At 38.9% G+C, this 16,451-nt stretch overlaps 2 protein-coding genes across 2 annotated transcripts in view; both read left to right on the forward strand.

Annotated features, from left to right (window-relative positions):
- The window catches only part of cdc73 (cell division cycle 73, Paf1/RNA polymerase II complex component, homolog), a 26,614-nt gene extending 24,070 nt beyond the window's left edge, over nucleotides 1–2,544 (forward strand). The window contains exons 15-17 of the mRNA XM_079349153.1: nucleotides 1,184–1,284; nucleotides 1,521–1,662; nucleotides 1,799–2,544. Coding sequence (XP_079205279.1) covers nucleotides 1,184–1,284; nucleotides 1,521–1,662; nucleotides 1,799–1,835 — 280 coding nt within the window. The 3' untranslated portion in view covers nucleotides 1,836–2,544. The remainder of the gene's footprint in view (nucleotides 1–1,183; nucleotides 1,285–1,520; nucleotides 1,663–1,798) is intronic.
- Nucleotides 2,545–3,656: 1,112 nt separating this feature from the next.
- On the forward strand, nucleotides 3,657–16,392 carry LOC306827310 (complement receptor type 2-like). The gene is made up of 14 exons (XM_079349021.1): nucleotides 3,657–3,738; nucleotides 3,840–4,031; nucleotides 4,782–4,961; nucleotides 5,127–5,318; nucleotides 5,625–5,711; nucleotides 5,955–6,032; nucleotides 8,140–8,226; nucleotides 8,498–8,521; nucleotides 8,913–9,074; nucleotides 9,164–9,322; nucleotides 15,128–15,202; nucleotides 15,321–15,404; nucleotides 15,691–15,852; nucleotides 15,941–16,392. Exons 1-14 carry the CDS (start codon nucleotides 3,681–3,683, stop codon nucleotides 16,171–16,173), a joined length of 1,773 nt encoding a protein of 590 aa, XP_079205147.1. The 5' UTR covers nucleotides 3,657–3,680; the 3' UTR covers nucleotides 16,174–16,392.
- Nucleotides 16,393–16,451: the final 59 nt, after the last annotated feature.

A 16,451-nucleotide genomic window follows, 5' to 3' on the forward strand; every position in this document is an offset into this window, starting at 1 on the left:
TCTCTCTCTCTCTCTCTCTCTCTCTCTCTCTCTCCTCTCTCCTCTCCTCTCTCTCTCTCTCTCTCTCTCTCTCATCTCTCTCTCTCTCGCTCTCTCCTCTCCTCTCTCTCTCTCTCTCTCTCTCTCTCTCTCTCTCTCTCTCTCTCTCTCTCTCTCTCTCTCTCTCCTCTCTCTCTCTCTCTCTCTCTCTCTCTCTCTCTCTCTGTTGATTAGTATGGTCGCTGTGGTTGAAACTGTTTTTTTTTTCTTCTTCCGTTTGTTCACAACATCAGTTCAGATTCACGTTGTGCCTCCTGTTTGCAGAGTCGAGAAGAACCATCAAATTGTGCAGAGAGAAGTCCCTCAATCCCCACCTTAACATGACAACGCTGACACGTTAATCCAAACACCAGTAATATTAACTGGTAATGTTAGCTTGACTTCCTGTGGCTGACTGCTATCAACCTCAAAACCTTCACCAGCCCTCGTTGGGTTTTTACATCGGGACTTCAGCTGGGATTTGTGATGTCAAAATGTCTGATTCAAAAAGAGAAGACTCCTAAACTGGGCTTTTAGTCAGTTTGTGTTGAGAACAGTCTGCACTTACTCTCTCGTGTATGTTGGTTAATATTATGGATATTATTTTGACTGTGTTAAAATGTGCACTGGTGACTTTTATTATCAGGGCTGAATACTGAGCAGTGGCCTTTTGAGGTTCTTGTTGACTTGATTTTGTCTCTAATGGAAGCTGCTCAGAGCGTCAGTGAAGCATCATGGCTGCTTTGTTCAGTGCCTCGTACCCTCCTAACTTCTGCCCTCTGGGAGACATGTTTAGAGTTCCAAAATGTAAGAGGGACACGTAGAAAACACTCTTTCATTCGTCACTCCATCAGTGCTAAACAAACTGTAGAGCAGAGGCAGACCTCATCCTCCGTCTGTACCTGACCTGGACGCCACATTTTCATACACAATCTCCCTCCATTGTTAATTAAAGTATCAACGTGCAGAGTATCTGAAAAAATAATAAGCGAGAGGGAATAGAATATTTGAACATTATTTATTAATGTAGAGCTGCATTATGAAGCTCTGAATGTCATCTAATGCCACTTTGGAAGTTTTCTCACGACCTCACAGTTCTTTGTTTTGTAACCTGCAGAGATCTCATTTTTTCTTTTCTTAACAACGTGGATGTTTTGTGCTGCAGGGATCGAGTGGTGGCCGTGTTTGTGCAGGGTCCTGCCTGGCAGTTTAAAGGCTGGCCGTGGCTGCTGCCTGATGGATCTCCTGTCGACATTTTCGCCAAAAGTGAGTCAAACACAACAGTGGTGTGTTTTTTTTGTTTTTTTAAGAAATACCATTTTTGAATCCAGGCATCAGCTCGTGTTTGCAAAGAATGTAAACCTGGCTGTAATACTGTGTGATGAATATAATGAAGTTATGATCAGTCCTCTAAGTGTTTAATTTCCAACACGTCTCAAAGACGGAGGCGCTGTCAACCAACGCTTATCTGTTTTAATTGTGCGTGCCTGTTTCCCTTCTAGTCCGAGCCTTTCATCTGAAGTACGATGAGGCCAAGATCGACCCAAACGTGCAGAAGTGGGACGTAACAGTGCTGGAGCTGAGCCGCCATCGACGCCATCTGGACCGGCCTGTCTTCCTGCGCTTTTGGGAAACCCTGGACAGGTCTGCCTTTACTCTTGTGCTTGTTAACATACATACTACTGCAGTCTACTTTGATGCTCGTCATATTAAAGTTATAAAGAAATATGATTCAATTTGCTCTAACCTACCTTTCTGCCTCCTCTTTCTCGTTCATCAGATACATGGTCAAACACAAATCTCACCTCAGGTTCTGAGCCCGGTCCACAGCGTCCATCCCCAAAAGTCCTACGATTGAATTCAGCAACCTTCCAAATCTCCTGGGTCGTCGTCCTGCCGATGTAGCTCCTCTCATAAGAGCTGCCGTCACATCCTCCAACATTTTAACAGGAGGAAGAGAACAGAAGATCCTGCACACTTCCTCACCTTCTCTTAAACTCCTATGGGCCTGGTGGTGGACAGTGAAGAGGACATTTTTGTTTTTGTTGTCATTGTTTTCTAATGATTTCATGTAGTTACCAAAAATACCAAAATGTTTTATATAAAAACATACCGTGGAACCAATTTAGCTGATTGAAGGCAACATAAAGAGGTCTTGGGATGAGGAGGATTGCTTTTTTTGTCAAGTTATTGTCTGTGAGTTTAACTCTGTTTAGATTGAGAGGAAACGGCAAAATGTCTCTCAGTGCAGACACAAGATTTCATTTACACTTATTTTTTGTTGTTGGGGTGTTTGTGGTCTGAATGTACATACATGTATGTTAATACTACAGAAAAAGTACTCGGTATGACGATCGCAGTCAGGCAGTCTGTTCCTAGCTCAGTTTCTGACGGATCAACACATCTCATGGCTGTTTAAATGTTCTGTTTCTTCTTTGTTGGTGTTGTGCTAGAGCAGGCAACAGATGGAAGGTTTTTCTTTGAGGCATTAAATGGAAATAGACAATAAAGCCTTGAAGAAACAAATGCATGTGTTCTTTATTTTAGATATTACTTTTCACTTCTTTAAAACACTTGATCAGATTCAAGATGCCCAAACCAAAGTGCAAAGTGGAATAATTAACTACAAAAATGCAATGAAAAGAGCTGGAGCAAGTAAAACTGCAAGGCCAACAGACAAAATTAAAATGATCTCAATTTAAACCAATTGCCCAAAAAAACAAAAACATTGACTAAACCTCGGGCTCTAAGTTGAAGCATCGACTGGAGAAAAACAACAGCAGGTTGCCCACGCAAACTTTCAAAGCTGTAAATTAACAATAACCAAAAATAAAGGTTGAAACGCAAAGTCTCTCTAAATCACATATTCATTGAAAGTGTTTTGAGGCATTGGACAAAGTGTGACTGTCTGTTTGACGAAACTTAAACAAAATAGCCTGAGAAATGAAGCCAAAGCACAAGTTCCACTTGATGCCTGCAACAGAAACTGTTTTAAACAATTTAAAATTTAAATGCACAAGACAAAGGATGGTCCTACTGTGCTGTGCCAATCAAATCATCTACAAGTCACAGTTCCCCTGTGTTACTGCAGGCTGACCTTTGCTCTTGTTGTGTTTGGTAATTTATGACACTGACCTCTGATCACAGCAGTCCGGGAAATCATTTGGAAATCTGGACTCTAAACAAATAAATCTCTGTTTTAGTTTAACAAACATGGACAAACCACAAAACTGCTGCAATGTTTGCTGAATGTTTTACCTGTAACATTTTTTAAATTTAAGTTGAAACTAAAAGACTTTAATCACGTTTATTTTATTATTCTAAGTATTTGCTATTCTTCTAAGTTCAAATGTTTTGTATGATTATAGCACAACATGGATATAATGTGATCAACGTATTCCTTAAATGTTGATCACGGTATCTTAACTATCTTTATATGTCATGACTTACTTTCACAATATGATGAGACCGTTGAGTGTGTCTACGATGTTTGTTTAATTTAATCAGTTTGTGGGCTCGGAGTAAGGAGGGGTGTCAGAGTCCCAGATACAGAGACTGTTTACTCTATATTTCTTACCTTTTTGGGGAATTGCCCTCAACAATCATTAACTTGTTCTCATTTGAAATGAGCTCTTCTCTCCAAAATTTTTACTCCTGGCAAAATGTACGTGAGATATGTCTGGTTTGTTATTCTTATCAGCCTTCCAGGAGCACTGCATGGTAAGAACATTCAACTCAACAACTCTCTCACCTTACATTTACATGTTTGTTTGTTTTTTTAAGTATGTAAGTGTCACGCTTTCTTTTTTCTTTTTTTTAAGCTCAAAGTGCAGCTCAGCCCTGTGATGCTCCAGGCCTTGATGGTGGTTATCTTGTCCCTGTACAAGAAACATATGCTCATGAAATTAAGATTACTTACGCCTGTGATAGTGGACGTAAACCAGCAGTGGAGGGATGGTGGGCAATAAGCACGTGTCAAAACGGGGTATGGTCTCCTGAACCACACTGTATAAGTAAGTGTTTGTTTAAATGAGACACGCCTGTAAAAGTGCTTGCCATGTTAAGCTGTTTGTAATGACCCCATAACATCATAAATCTGTCAATATATGAAACTTTAGACAGAAACTGATTCTTTTAGCGAATGTTATTACATTTCTTCATGAAACTCTTCTGTGATGAGCTTTATATGTGCATGAATAAGCAACAAATTCAGCCTCTGTCTGTAATATTCATCCAAATAATCACTGAGGTCATGGTTGACAAGCAGGACAATTTATTATATATCAGTAAATACACAACACAGTTTGACTCCCAGGAACTCTGTGTAACTTGAGATGTGGTGATCAACTAGTAGTTAGATTACAGATGTGAATATTTTCTCTGAGTGATAAGAGGACCTACTGCTAGAAGTGTTAGCTAGCGTCTACACATTCATGAAACTCCAAGCTGGCTTAATTGCTAATCAACAGTTGTCATTTATCTTAAATTTATTTTTCACTATATATTTAAGCTATAGCACTACAAATGCACAATAAGAATGACATGTTTTGTTATCCTCAAAAATGTTTAATAATAAATCCACAGTAAAGGCAATGGATCATACATTCAAGTTAAGCAGCAGGTTATGCAAAGACATGTTTTACTGAAATGAATCCATTTAAATAATACGCATGCAGAGACATACACAGTGTAAACAATGCTACAGTTACAACACAATGCAACCATGTTCAAAATGTGTTATCATTTCTTTCTTTCACTCTCAGACGAAGAGGACTGCCTTCCACCTGAGATAACCAACGCAAAATTCAATAAAGAACCAAGTGGTTGGTATAACCCAGGAAACACAATTAGAATAACATGTGACAAGGGATATGAACTGAAAAACAGGGACGCCACCGCCATTTGTTCAAATGGAACCTGGACTTCTGTCCCTGTCTGTGAGAGTAAGTCTGTCGGATTATTACTGTCCATATTAATGACACAGTCTAAAAAAAAATATCTTAGATTTAAATTCTCTAACCATGAGCTCACTAATAAGCCATTTGTTTTAGCTACCACCTTCTGTAATGTGCTTGTTTTTTGCTTGTTTTGTTTGTTTGTTTTTACAGGGAGTGATCTTGCATGTGGTGAACCCCCTCAAATTCCCCATGCAGTCATTGTTGGTCAGAGATATCAGGGGGTGTTTGCTGCAGATTCCAGAGTAAAATATGAATGTGAAGATGGATACTCAATGGAGGGAACAGAAAGCAGAAAATTAATCATCTGCATATCTGGAAACTGGACTGAAGGCCCAACGTGCAGTAAGTGAACTGTGTGCCAAGATGTGCAGAAATAATTTGACATACTAATAATAATAATAATAATAATAATAATAATAATAATAATGATGACTTAAAAAACAAAACTATTGAACTATTGAAAATGATCCAGTGCAGCAACTATCAAACCAAATCTTAAAAACCATCAAAGATTGTCACTGTACCATGAAAATACTGTAGAAATCATAAATCCATTATATGTACATTTTACTGCATTTATCAACAGTATAATCCGTTTTGTAAAGTCTCTTGATTTTTCACTTTAACAACTGATGTTTTTACATTTAGGCAGACGGACCAGCCAAAATACTAGACATGAAGGCTCAGCAGAGGTCACCACATCTGCTGGCAGTGGGACACAAACTGTGGGTGGAGGTAATTTAATTGATCAATTTTAGATTGTAATTGGGATATCCGTTAATGTAATCTCTCTTTAGCGTACATAATGTTGATGGATTAAGTTATCAAACCTGCTGACTCTGACACCTGGCCCCAGTTTGCAAATAAAATGGATTAAAAATGTAATATAATTACCTTGAGTATGAATCCAAATAGATGAACAGATACACGGTCCATTTACGTACTGTATATCTGAAGCCTTTTTTTAATTTTAACAAGGTAGTGGATCTACAGTTGGAGGAACTGCTGGAGGACATACTACGTCCACAGGAGGTGGGACACGACCTGTGGGTGGTGGTAGGTTATATATTACAATAATTTATTGTATGTGGCCGTAACCCTTCAAGATTGCATGGCATTTAACCTCATCACTCATCCATCCATTCATCTGTGCTCATTCTCTGTTTGATGTAGTTTGTTATGCTGGAATTTGAAATGTTATACACTGACTTGCACTGAACTGCAGTGAAACATTGCCTAGTTAGGTGGATGTCAGTTTAGGGACCTTAGAATTGCATTTATTCTGTTTTTTTTTTTTGTTTTTTTTATTAGATAATCTTTTGGCTTCACTAAATAGTAGCTTCAGCAAAACCCTATTATGTTTTCCAGATGAATGTAAAGCTGTTAGGGTGAAACAATGAACCTCCAAATATGAGCCCACAATTTGGGAGATTTCACCCTCTGTTTCAGGAGTCAGTTACTGCTTTAAGCAGGTAGTCAAACTTTCTTGGACCTTATACATGAGTTAGGTTGAAATCCATTCATCCATCCATTTTCTACTGCTTATCCGGGGCCGGGTCGCGGGGGCAGCAGTCTAAGCAGAGACTTCCCTCACCGCAGAGACTTCCCTCACCCCAGACACCTCCTCCAGCTCTTCCAGTGGGACCCTGAGACGTTCCCAACATTGACATTGTCTCTCCCGCGTGTCCTGGGTCGACCCCGAGGCCTCCCCCTCGGAGGGACATGCCCGGAACACTTCCCTCGGGAGGCGTCCAGGTGGCAACAGGAACAGATGCCCGAACCACCTCAACTGACTCCTCTCAATGTGAAGGAGTAGCAGCTCTACTACGAGCTCCTCCCTGGAGACCGAGCTCCTCACCCTATCTCTAAGGGTGCACCCAGCCACCCTACGGAGGAAGCCCATTTCGGCCGCATGTATAGGGGATCTCATTCTTTCGGTCATGACCCAAAGCTCATGACCATAGGTGAGGGTAGGAACGAAGATCGACCGGTAACAAAGGGCAGTCCTGCTGGAGGCCAACGCGCACCGGGAACAGGTCCTTAGCAAAGGGCCCCGAACCGCATACTCTCGGAGCATCCCCCACAGGGCGCCACAAGGGACATGGTCAAACGCTTTCTCCAGATCCACAAGGCACATGTGGACTGGTTGGGCGAACTCCCATGAACCCTCAAGCACCCGCTGGAGAGTGTAGAGATGGTCCAGTGTTCCGCAGCCAGGACAAAAAACGCATTGTTCCTCTTGGATCCGAGGTTCGACTAACGGCCGGATCCTCCTCTCCAGTACCCTGGAATAGACTTTCCCAGGGAGGCTGAGGAGTGTGATTCCCCGGTAGTTGGAACACACCTTCCGATCCCCCTTCTTGAAAAGAGGGCCACCGCCCCGGTCTGCCAGTCCAGAGGCACTGTCCCCGACCTCCAAGCGAAAACTAAAATGAATGGACATATTTGTTTCCAAGAACGAGTTGAGCTACAAAGAAAAGCTTTGAACTTACCTATGGATCCACAGTCCAACACTGTCCTTGAGCTGGGGGTAGTTGATCAATTAATCAAACAGTCAATCAATCAAACTTTGTGTGTCTATATCTTTGTGTAGCACCAATTCATTATTTTTATTTTATATACTTATTACTTTATTAATCCTTGAGAAGAAATTGTGGTTTGGACTCTGTTGTTGTAGAGACATGCTTCACACACATGCACCAGCAGTACCTGTAGACATAATGGAGAGATGTCAGAATTCAGCAGCTGCTCCCAATGGAAGAACCCCCTGAGCTGGTGGGGGTTGGTGCCTTGCTCAAGGGCACCTTAGCATTGCTCGAGAAGTGGTCTCCAGCTACTAGACCAACTTCCATAATTTGGTCCGCTTGAACTAGCAACCCTCCGGTTCCCAACCCAAGTCCCTACGGACTGAGCTATTGCCGCCCCCTAAAACAAATTATAAATGTTTTTTCAAGACACATCCCAAAGTCTAGATTTTATAATCTTATTGTTATACTAACCAACAGAATCATGGATGAAAGTTGCAAAGTTGGATTAAAGTTACAGCATTGTGGCCAAGTTATCGCTGCTTAGTTAGCAAATAGAAAATGGATTGATGGATGAAATAGCATTAAAATGACTATGTATGGACTGAGTATCTGATGATTTAAATGTTTTAACTAAGGCAGAGGAAGTGGACATGTTGGACATGGTGGATCTACAGTTGAAGGTACTACATCCACGGGCAGTGGTACACAACCTGTGACTGGAGGTAGGTACCCTCTGTATCACTGAGGAATGTATGGTTGCTGTTTTAAATATAGAGTTAAAATCATTATAGAATGATAGATAGATTTACTTTATTGATCTCTAACTTGAAAATGGTGGTGTTACAGCAGTAGATTTTCAAAAAGATCAATATTGTGTATGTACTCTGACTGAGAAAAAAAGAACCAGAAAAAAGATGATAATTAATTTTATGTGTTTTGCATATCTGTTCTCTTTTACATGATCTTCTACCACCTCTGGGTTGAATGATAAAGACAGTAAGCCTGCTGGCATACCAGGTAAATCAATCAATCTCTTGATGTTTTACACAATATTCCATTCATTACGTTGTTCCACCCATTGCTATGCCAATTGAACTGTTCTGTACTGCTTTGCTAACTTTACACACTTCTCCATTTTAAACCTCCAGCAAGCTTTTGAGCAACTAAAACATGTTGATTCTTCAACACAAACATTACCATAATATGTTATAACATGAACACTTTCATAGCACTCAAAGTTGGAGAGATACATGAAGAAAAAACACATTTACAAGGATAAGGCTTTAGGTAAACAACAGAGCAGCCCAACAGAGCAGCATTCAACATCTTAAGTGGTTCTGTGATGTGAACAATATTCACTTTACGGTGAAACTTTGACCATAATAATGATCCCCTGTTTTAATTTCAGTCAGCGAATGTGGAGTCCCCGGAGTTATTTCAAACGGTGATGTCGTGCAAACAGAGCTTATGTATTTGAAGTATAAATGTAATGCGTATTACACACTAGTGGGACCAGACACGGTGGTGTGTTACAACGATGGCAATTGGTCAGAGCTTCCCACCTGCAAAGGTATAAACAAATCTATTTCTTTATAAAGGTCTATAGGATATGTTGACAGAACAAATTTTCTTTTTTTAATATGGTTTTTTCTTGTACAGATGCTTTCTGTGTCGTGGATCTTGCTCAGTATTATCAGATGGGGATGAGGAAAACTGGAAAAGAATATATCAAGGAAGGAGAGTCGAAGTCTATATCCTGTTACTCAATTTACTACAGCATTTTTACATGCACTCAGGGAAAAATAACCTATACCCCATGTAAGTACATACCATCTTTTCTCCCCCAATGCTTTTAGTTTCAGCTTTTTTTATCAGTTTTACACACATTTTAATCTAAAGGATCAAAGTTGATTTAGTTCCATTTAACTGTTGAACTTTTTAAAATGTTGACTAAAAAACAATCCAAACTACAAAGAGAGAATAAAATGTGTTTATTAAATGATTATTAAATTAACTATGTATTTAGTGGATATGCTTGCAATTTTTTAATTTACTCTCACTGAATGAAACTTTATATAACTTTACATTAACTTTATATAATAGGTAGTGACTGCGCTGAATTAACATATTATAGAAGTCCACTGTTGTCCAACTAATACAGAAACATAAATAGCCACACTAAGTGAAATGTTTCTTAATTAGCATAAGCATGGCCCCTGTATCTTTCAGTTAGTCCCATATAACTGTGTGTAATAATCAAAATTCACACTAACACACTCAATAAAGATATTGTGTTTTCATGGTTCAACCAAAAATAATCCTAAATTTCTCATCATCAGGCCCAAAAAAAAAATCATTCTGATATCTAGATAGACGCTTGGGCCTATGTCTGTGTTCATGCTCATATAACAGAGTGCAAAACCAATTAAAGTAAAAGATTAAAAAATTATATATATATATATATATATATATATATATATATATATATATATACAGACACACACACACATGAAAAAGTTCTATATATATATATATATATATATATATATAAATTCTATATATATATGATATATATTCCCTTTTAGTTCTGTATGATAATGAAGTCTTTTTATCCTCTTGTACTTGTGAATAAGTAAATTTAGACTTCAGTAACATAATTTCTGTAAATCTTTATCAATCAATCTTTATTTGTATAGCGTCAATTCATAACAGATGTTATCTCGAGACACTTTACAGAAGCAGGTAAAGGACCTTACTATTTGTCTGTTAACATTAACAAAAGAGCAGGTAACGAGACCATGCTCATCGTTATGTTTACAAAAGCATGTATTGAAACATTCCTTCATTTTCCACTGTATTAAAAAAAAAAAATTGCTTTGTTTTTTAGGTTGCGAAGAGTATTATCATCGCTATGTAAGTGTCCATTTTTTATTCACTTCAAAGATTTAAAAGATTACATAATAATCAATACATGTTTGTGTATGGTGTATCTGATTACATTTATTTGTATTAACCTCAGAAATGTCAGGTTCAATAATACCTGGTAAACATTATAACCAACTGTGTGTTTTCTAACCAGAGACAATGCTAGAACAGCAGAGGAGCAACTGCAGGACATCGGGGAGTGTGGACAAAAGCCAAGTTGGCTACGGAAATATCTCCATCAGAAAACATTAAGTTGTAATACATGTTAAAAAACTTAATTTTGTCTTAAAAAAAAAAATAGAAACATTTATTGGTCATGCTGATTTTGTAACAGTCTGCTTTTTCGTGATGATACTAACTCTGAATGTGGTACTAACATTACGTTACAAAATAAAGTTTATGTGGCGTACTATAATCTCAATATATAGCTTACTGTCTTCTTCTCGTGATGATACGCATGAAATGGTATCACAATCCACCATCATTTAAGCAATTATTTAAACCTCACCTTTTGTTTACCATGGAAACTCAAAAGGTCTTTGACAAGAGAAGGCCCGGGCTCAGGACTGATTGAGATGCTGCAGAGCTCTTGTGCATCCAGCAGTAATAGTCAGAGCTGGGACTCATAATAAACTATGCACAAGGGACCAACAGCCTAGATGGAACACTATTATAGGTTTTGTTTTTGTTTTCAATATCCCTGAAACAAAACAATAATGTGATCTTAAATCACAACATATTAGGGAACGACTTGATCGTATTCTTTATTATATTATTATAGAGACCCAACATTAATCTACCATGACACCACACATGGAAACAGTGGAAAGAAAAAAATCCTCTCTTTGCAGAAACCTCGAGACAGATCACACTCATTGATGAACAGCCATCTGCCGATACTCGGTGGTGAGAAAGAGGGATAAAAAGGGAGGCAGAGTGAGGGAGATAGATGCAGAGAAGCAGACAGACAGACCAAGCAGGATATAATATACAAACACAAAACCGAGAAACTGACACAGCTTCACAAGATGCTTAGATGTTTATTTCTATACAATGAACACATGTAGATTTGCTGATCATTTGATGGTCAACAGTGAGGGTAGGAACTAAGATCGACCAGTAAAAATGTTTGTTTTTGAATATTTCAACTTTAAGCCTTCATCTTAACATTATATGGAGTTAGATTTGTTACTTTTTTATGAAGATAAAACGTGTCCATTTCCCTCAATTTCTTCTAGCTAGAAAAATTGTTGAGTAGGAACAGATTGGGTGGTGAAAAGCCAGACAGTGCGACAGGGCAGGGCAAGAAAGAAAGAGATGGGCAGATAGAGAGAGACAGAAGGACGTACATAAGAAGAAAAAAATAACCATCACATATCAACAAACATAATAACAGATCATTTAAAATTACAGTAATGATGCAGTATCATAAGTAGAAATGTGATGAAAAGTATTTGACTTCTGTGTGTGACTGCTTTAAATAGTTAATGCAGTTGGAGAAAGCAGGTCCTTTAAGTGACTGTGTTCTCACATAATGCCGATCACTGACCACAGCAGGCTGGACAATAAGTTTGATCTCCAGTATCTATACAGTCTCAGGGATATTCTTTGAGAACTGAAAAACTGAACAGGTGAAGGAGCTATAGCAGTATTTTGGTAGAACTTTTGTCATTGCAATGCAAGACGTAGAAAAGTGGGGACATTTGACTGAAGTGGAAATAAACATTAGACAGCAAATGATGCAACATCTGTCCACATTATTGATCTGTTTGTACATTTTCAGGAACCAAGATTGAGCAAAATACTTGAGCCAAATTGCTTGGATTTGGACTTTTTAGTGCTGACTTCCGAGCAATAGTGTGACGTCAGCAAAGCAGTGTAATGTTGACTGTTTCTTAACATGTTTGGAAAAATGCCCCTGATAATTATTAACTGGTCTACTTGTGAACTGGCTTGTAGGCACTGCTTTGTCAAAGTATTTCACTTCTTGACAAAATGTGTGTGAGATATCTCCATTGTGTTCTCCTGGTTTGGTTCCAAGGACTGTACGGTAAGAACGTTCAACTTTATCCCTTGGAGTGTCTTGCATTTGTTAAATATACTTCTCATTTGTGCATAATGTTGTGTTTCAGCTCAAAGTGCAGCTCAGCCTTGTGCTGCTCCCCTCCTGGATGGTGGTTATGTTGTCCCTGAACAAGAAACGTATACTCATAATACACCACTAAAGTATGCTTGTGATAATGGACGTAAACCCGCTGTGGAGGGTTGGTGGGCTACAAGCACATGTCAGAATGGAAAATGGATTCCTGAACCACAATGTATCAGTAAGACATTTATGAATATCTCTGTTGGGTTGTCTGAATATGTTTGAGTTGGCACAAAACCTTCTGCATTCTTCTTAATGATGCCATTAATTGTCTTTACTCACACAAGAGAAACTGAAGTATGTCAATTAAAATCGAAGGAAATCATTTTCAGATTATTCAAGATAATCAAATGAAGTTCCAGCATCAAAGTGGCATCCCTACACGAGAATGCTGCTCCTCTTAAATCCAACAGGTTTGAGCTCTAAGTCTGATGTGCCAGCTGCTGACTGTTTTAGGAGTTACTTTTTGTTTGTTTTTTTCTATAGTAATTTATGAAGTATGTTTTACATTTAATTGTTTTATTGTAAACGATATATCACAAGAGAGGGGTGCTGTTGTTCTGAATATCAGCTCGACTCCCTGTTGCTTGAGACCACAGTGAGAGTGCTGAAAGCAGTGACATGACAGTGTGCTGATATTTAGTTCAATGGCACAACTGCAAGTGTGATATCCCTTCTATACACTCGATCTACAAGCTGCATTTATATATTAATTAAATTGGCTAACATGCAAAAGTATCAAAGCTTGAATGGATCTTCAGTATTGTCAAGCAGCAAACCTCTTTGCAACACTCTGTGTGTCCAAACGTCTCAGCCGAGCAGCAACTGTATGTCTTGTGTGTTAATCTGTATGTTAAAGAGTCTGATGACAGTTGTTTTGGTCGTCTGCGCTGAGGTGGAGTTCTGGGAAAACAGTCGGGTTGCTGCTGTGCTATATATTAGCACTCATAGAATCACTCATATCCAATCAGAGACATAGATGTCTGTGTGTAGTGTAGCTTTTCTAAGCTGCACAAAAGAACTTTTGAGGAGTTGACAAGTGAAACATCTTCAGCATATATTTATTACGTGTGGTGGTGGTGGGGATCCTTCATACTGAGAAAGTCATATTAACGTGTGTAAAGGAAATGTGTTTGTTTGTTTCCACAGACGTAACTGCCTGCCTTCCTCCAACAATCCCCAATGCAGAGTACACAGAACACAGTTGGTATATGGAGGGCGAGAAAATACGGGTAACATGTGACAAGGGATATGAACTGAAAAAATGGGACGCAACAGCCATTTGTTTGAATGGAACCTGGGCCTCTGTGCCTGTCTGTGAGAGTGAGTATGTTCCTCCAGTCAACCAAGTAGTCAGGGAATATCACAAAAATCTGCAAATAAATTCCCGTCACAGATTTCTTCAAAGTGTTCATAAAGGTGTCTTGTGACACATGTAAAAAGATTTAAATCCAAATCTGTGAGAGCTGCTCATCACCTGCATGGAACCTTACAGGTGAACAATTGAAAATGCTAACGTCTGCTTCAGGTAGCTTGAGAGGGGTCAAACTTGGGGTTCTTCAGGACTCCATTGCAACCTTTTTTTTTTTTTTTTTTTCAAAAAATCTACTCCTTGGTGGAAAAATGGCCACGCCCAATTTTACAAGCACATTTAAAGTAGATTTATATGTTGATTTCAATATCTGTAATAGTAGTTGAAATAAATACTGTCAAAGCATTGTCAAATGTCTCAGGGGTCCAGGTCTGAGTCTTCTCCAGGCTGTTCTTAAAGTTAAATGTTTTTAAATTGGTGAAACCAATAACAGATCAAACCAACGTCATCAGCTGCAGCCATGGAATCATCAATATGGCCGTCTTTTCCTGTTCCTGCTAATGTTTATTTTTTATTCTTTACAGAGAGTGATCTTGCATGTGGTGAACCCCCTCAAATCCCCCATGCAGTCATTGTTGGTCAGAGATATCAGGCGGTGTTTGCTGCAGATTCCAAAGTAAAATACGAATGTGAAGATGGATACTCAATGGAGGGAGCAGAAAGCAGAAAATTAATCATCTGCATATCTGGAAACTGGACTGAAGGACCAACGTGCAGTAAGTGAACTATGTGCTAAAATGGACAAAACTTCAAAACCGCTCACAACTTGTCGAGGATAACTCGCCCCGTGGTGCTAGCACAGGGTCCTTTCTTCTATCTTCATTCATTTTTATTGTCCACACTGCTGAACTCACTGTGTGTTACTTTCCCAGCATTGCACCATGACCTTAAAGTGTAAGCAGCTTTAGCAGGGGAACTATTATACTTATTTATGAGACTGTAGACCAGCAAAGTGCAACACAGCATTTGGCTAGTCCTTTCTTAGTTGACGGCCCAAAGATTTAAAATACTGCTCCCATCAGAAATAGAAACATTTAAAACATTTTATTATACAAAATATAAGCATACGCTACAATTGATCTCTCTCTCTCTCTCTCTCTCTCTCACTCACTCACTCACTCACTCACTCTCTCTCTCTCTCTCTCTCTCTCTCTCTCTCTCTCTTTTGTTTTACTCTCAGTCAGAGGAAGCAGACCAGGTAGTGGAGGAGGTGCAGGACACACATCTTCAGACAGAACACAACCTGCAGGTGGAGGTAGGTAACAGACATACACTGTATGAGATAAAAAATAAGTTTGTGCATGTATCTGTCCTGTACAAAGTTGAATTACATGTAAATACAGCATTTCTCAAATGATGTTAATTCCTTTCAGGCAGCAGACCAGGTACTGCACAGGGTGATTCTGCAGGTGGGGGAAACACTCCATCAGCTGGCAGTGTGGCCCGGCCTGTGGCTGGTAGGTTTAAATTAGAAAACGTTTAAATTGTTCAAAATGGAAAATGAAAGGGCCTCTAGACTAACAATTGTGTAAAGTACTATAGGCCATTTTGGATGACATAGCAACAAATGCATAAAATACCTTGTATTTTAAGAAGAAGACCTTTCTTCCAGTGTTGGAGTTCATTTGCTGGTTATTTATTTTTAGATGCTTTGATAGCTTGCTGCTATAACACTGTCAAAGTTTGGGATCAATGAAGTATAAACCATCCGTCTATCTTTATCTTTTCACTTTTGTTTCTTAGTCAAAAACTGTGGCACTTACCCCATTGTTACTGACGGTGAAGTTGTGGAATCGAACGAATCCTTTTTGAAGTACAGCTGCAATAGTTTTTACAAACTACAGGGTCCAGAGACTGTGCTGTGTTACAACGATGGCACATGGTCCAAAAAACCCACCTGCAGAGGTATAAACACGTCTATTATAAGAGTCTGGTACATGTTTGTATGGTGGAGAGTTTGAAGAAAATAATTTTTTGTTTTCTTTTTGTTCAGCTGCCTTTTGTCTTGTGGATACGGATGCACATTCGCTGTTAGTTTCAGTCGGACAAGTGTATATGAACGAGGGAGAGGAAAGGGAATTCGACTGTGTGGAAAAAAGAGAGTGGTGGTTTGACAATTACTCTGTGGCCAAGTGCACGAGGCAAGGACTAACGTTACAGAAATGTAAGTACATCTTCAAAGCTCATGTCATATGTTTCAGCTTAAACAGAACTCCTTCACACTGACATCTTCTTTTTTTTTGTCAGTTCAGATAAATGAGTGCTGATCATCTGAGAGATAATTTCACTGGTTGTCCTTTTGACAACACATTGACTTAACTTCCATCTTCCGATCAACACGATGAATGTCCCAATGTTTCCACCCAAATTTGATCATTTTTGACCAATCAATAAAAGCGTTTCAAGCTTCCAATATGTAAAATCTGCAAACTGAACCTACCTGGCCCCAATTGTTTAAAGCTATTTGATCAGATTTAAAAAAAAAATATATATATATATATATA

Source organism: Symphodus melops, assembly GCF_947650265.1.
Source record: "Symphodus melops genome assembly, chromosome: 7".
NCBI classification, from domain to species: Eukaryota; Metazoa; Chordata; class Actinopteri; order Labriformes; family Labridae; genus Symphodus; species Symphodus melops.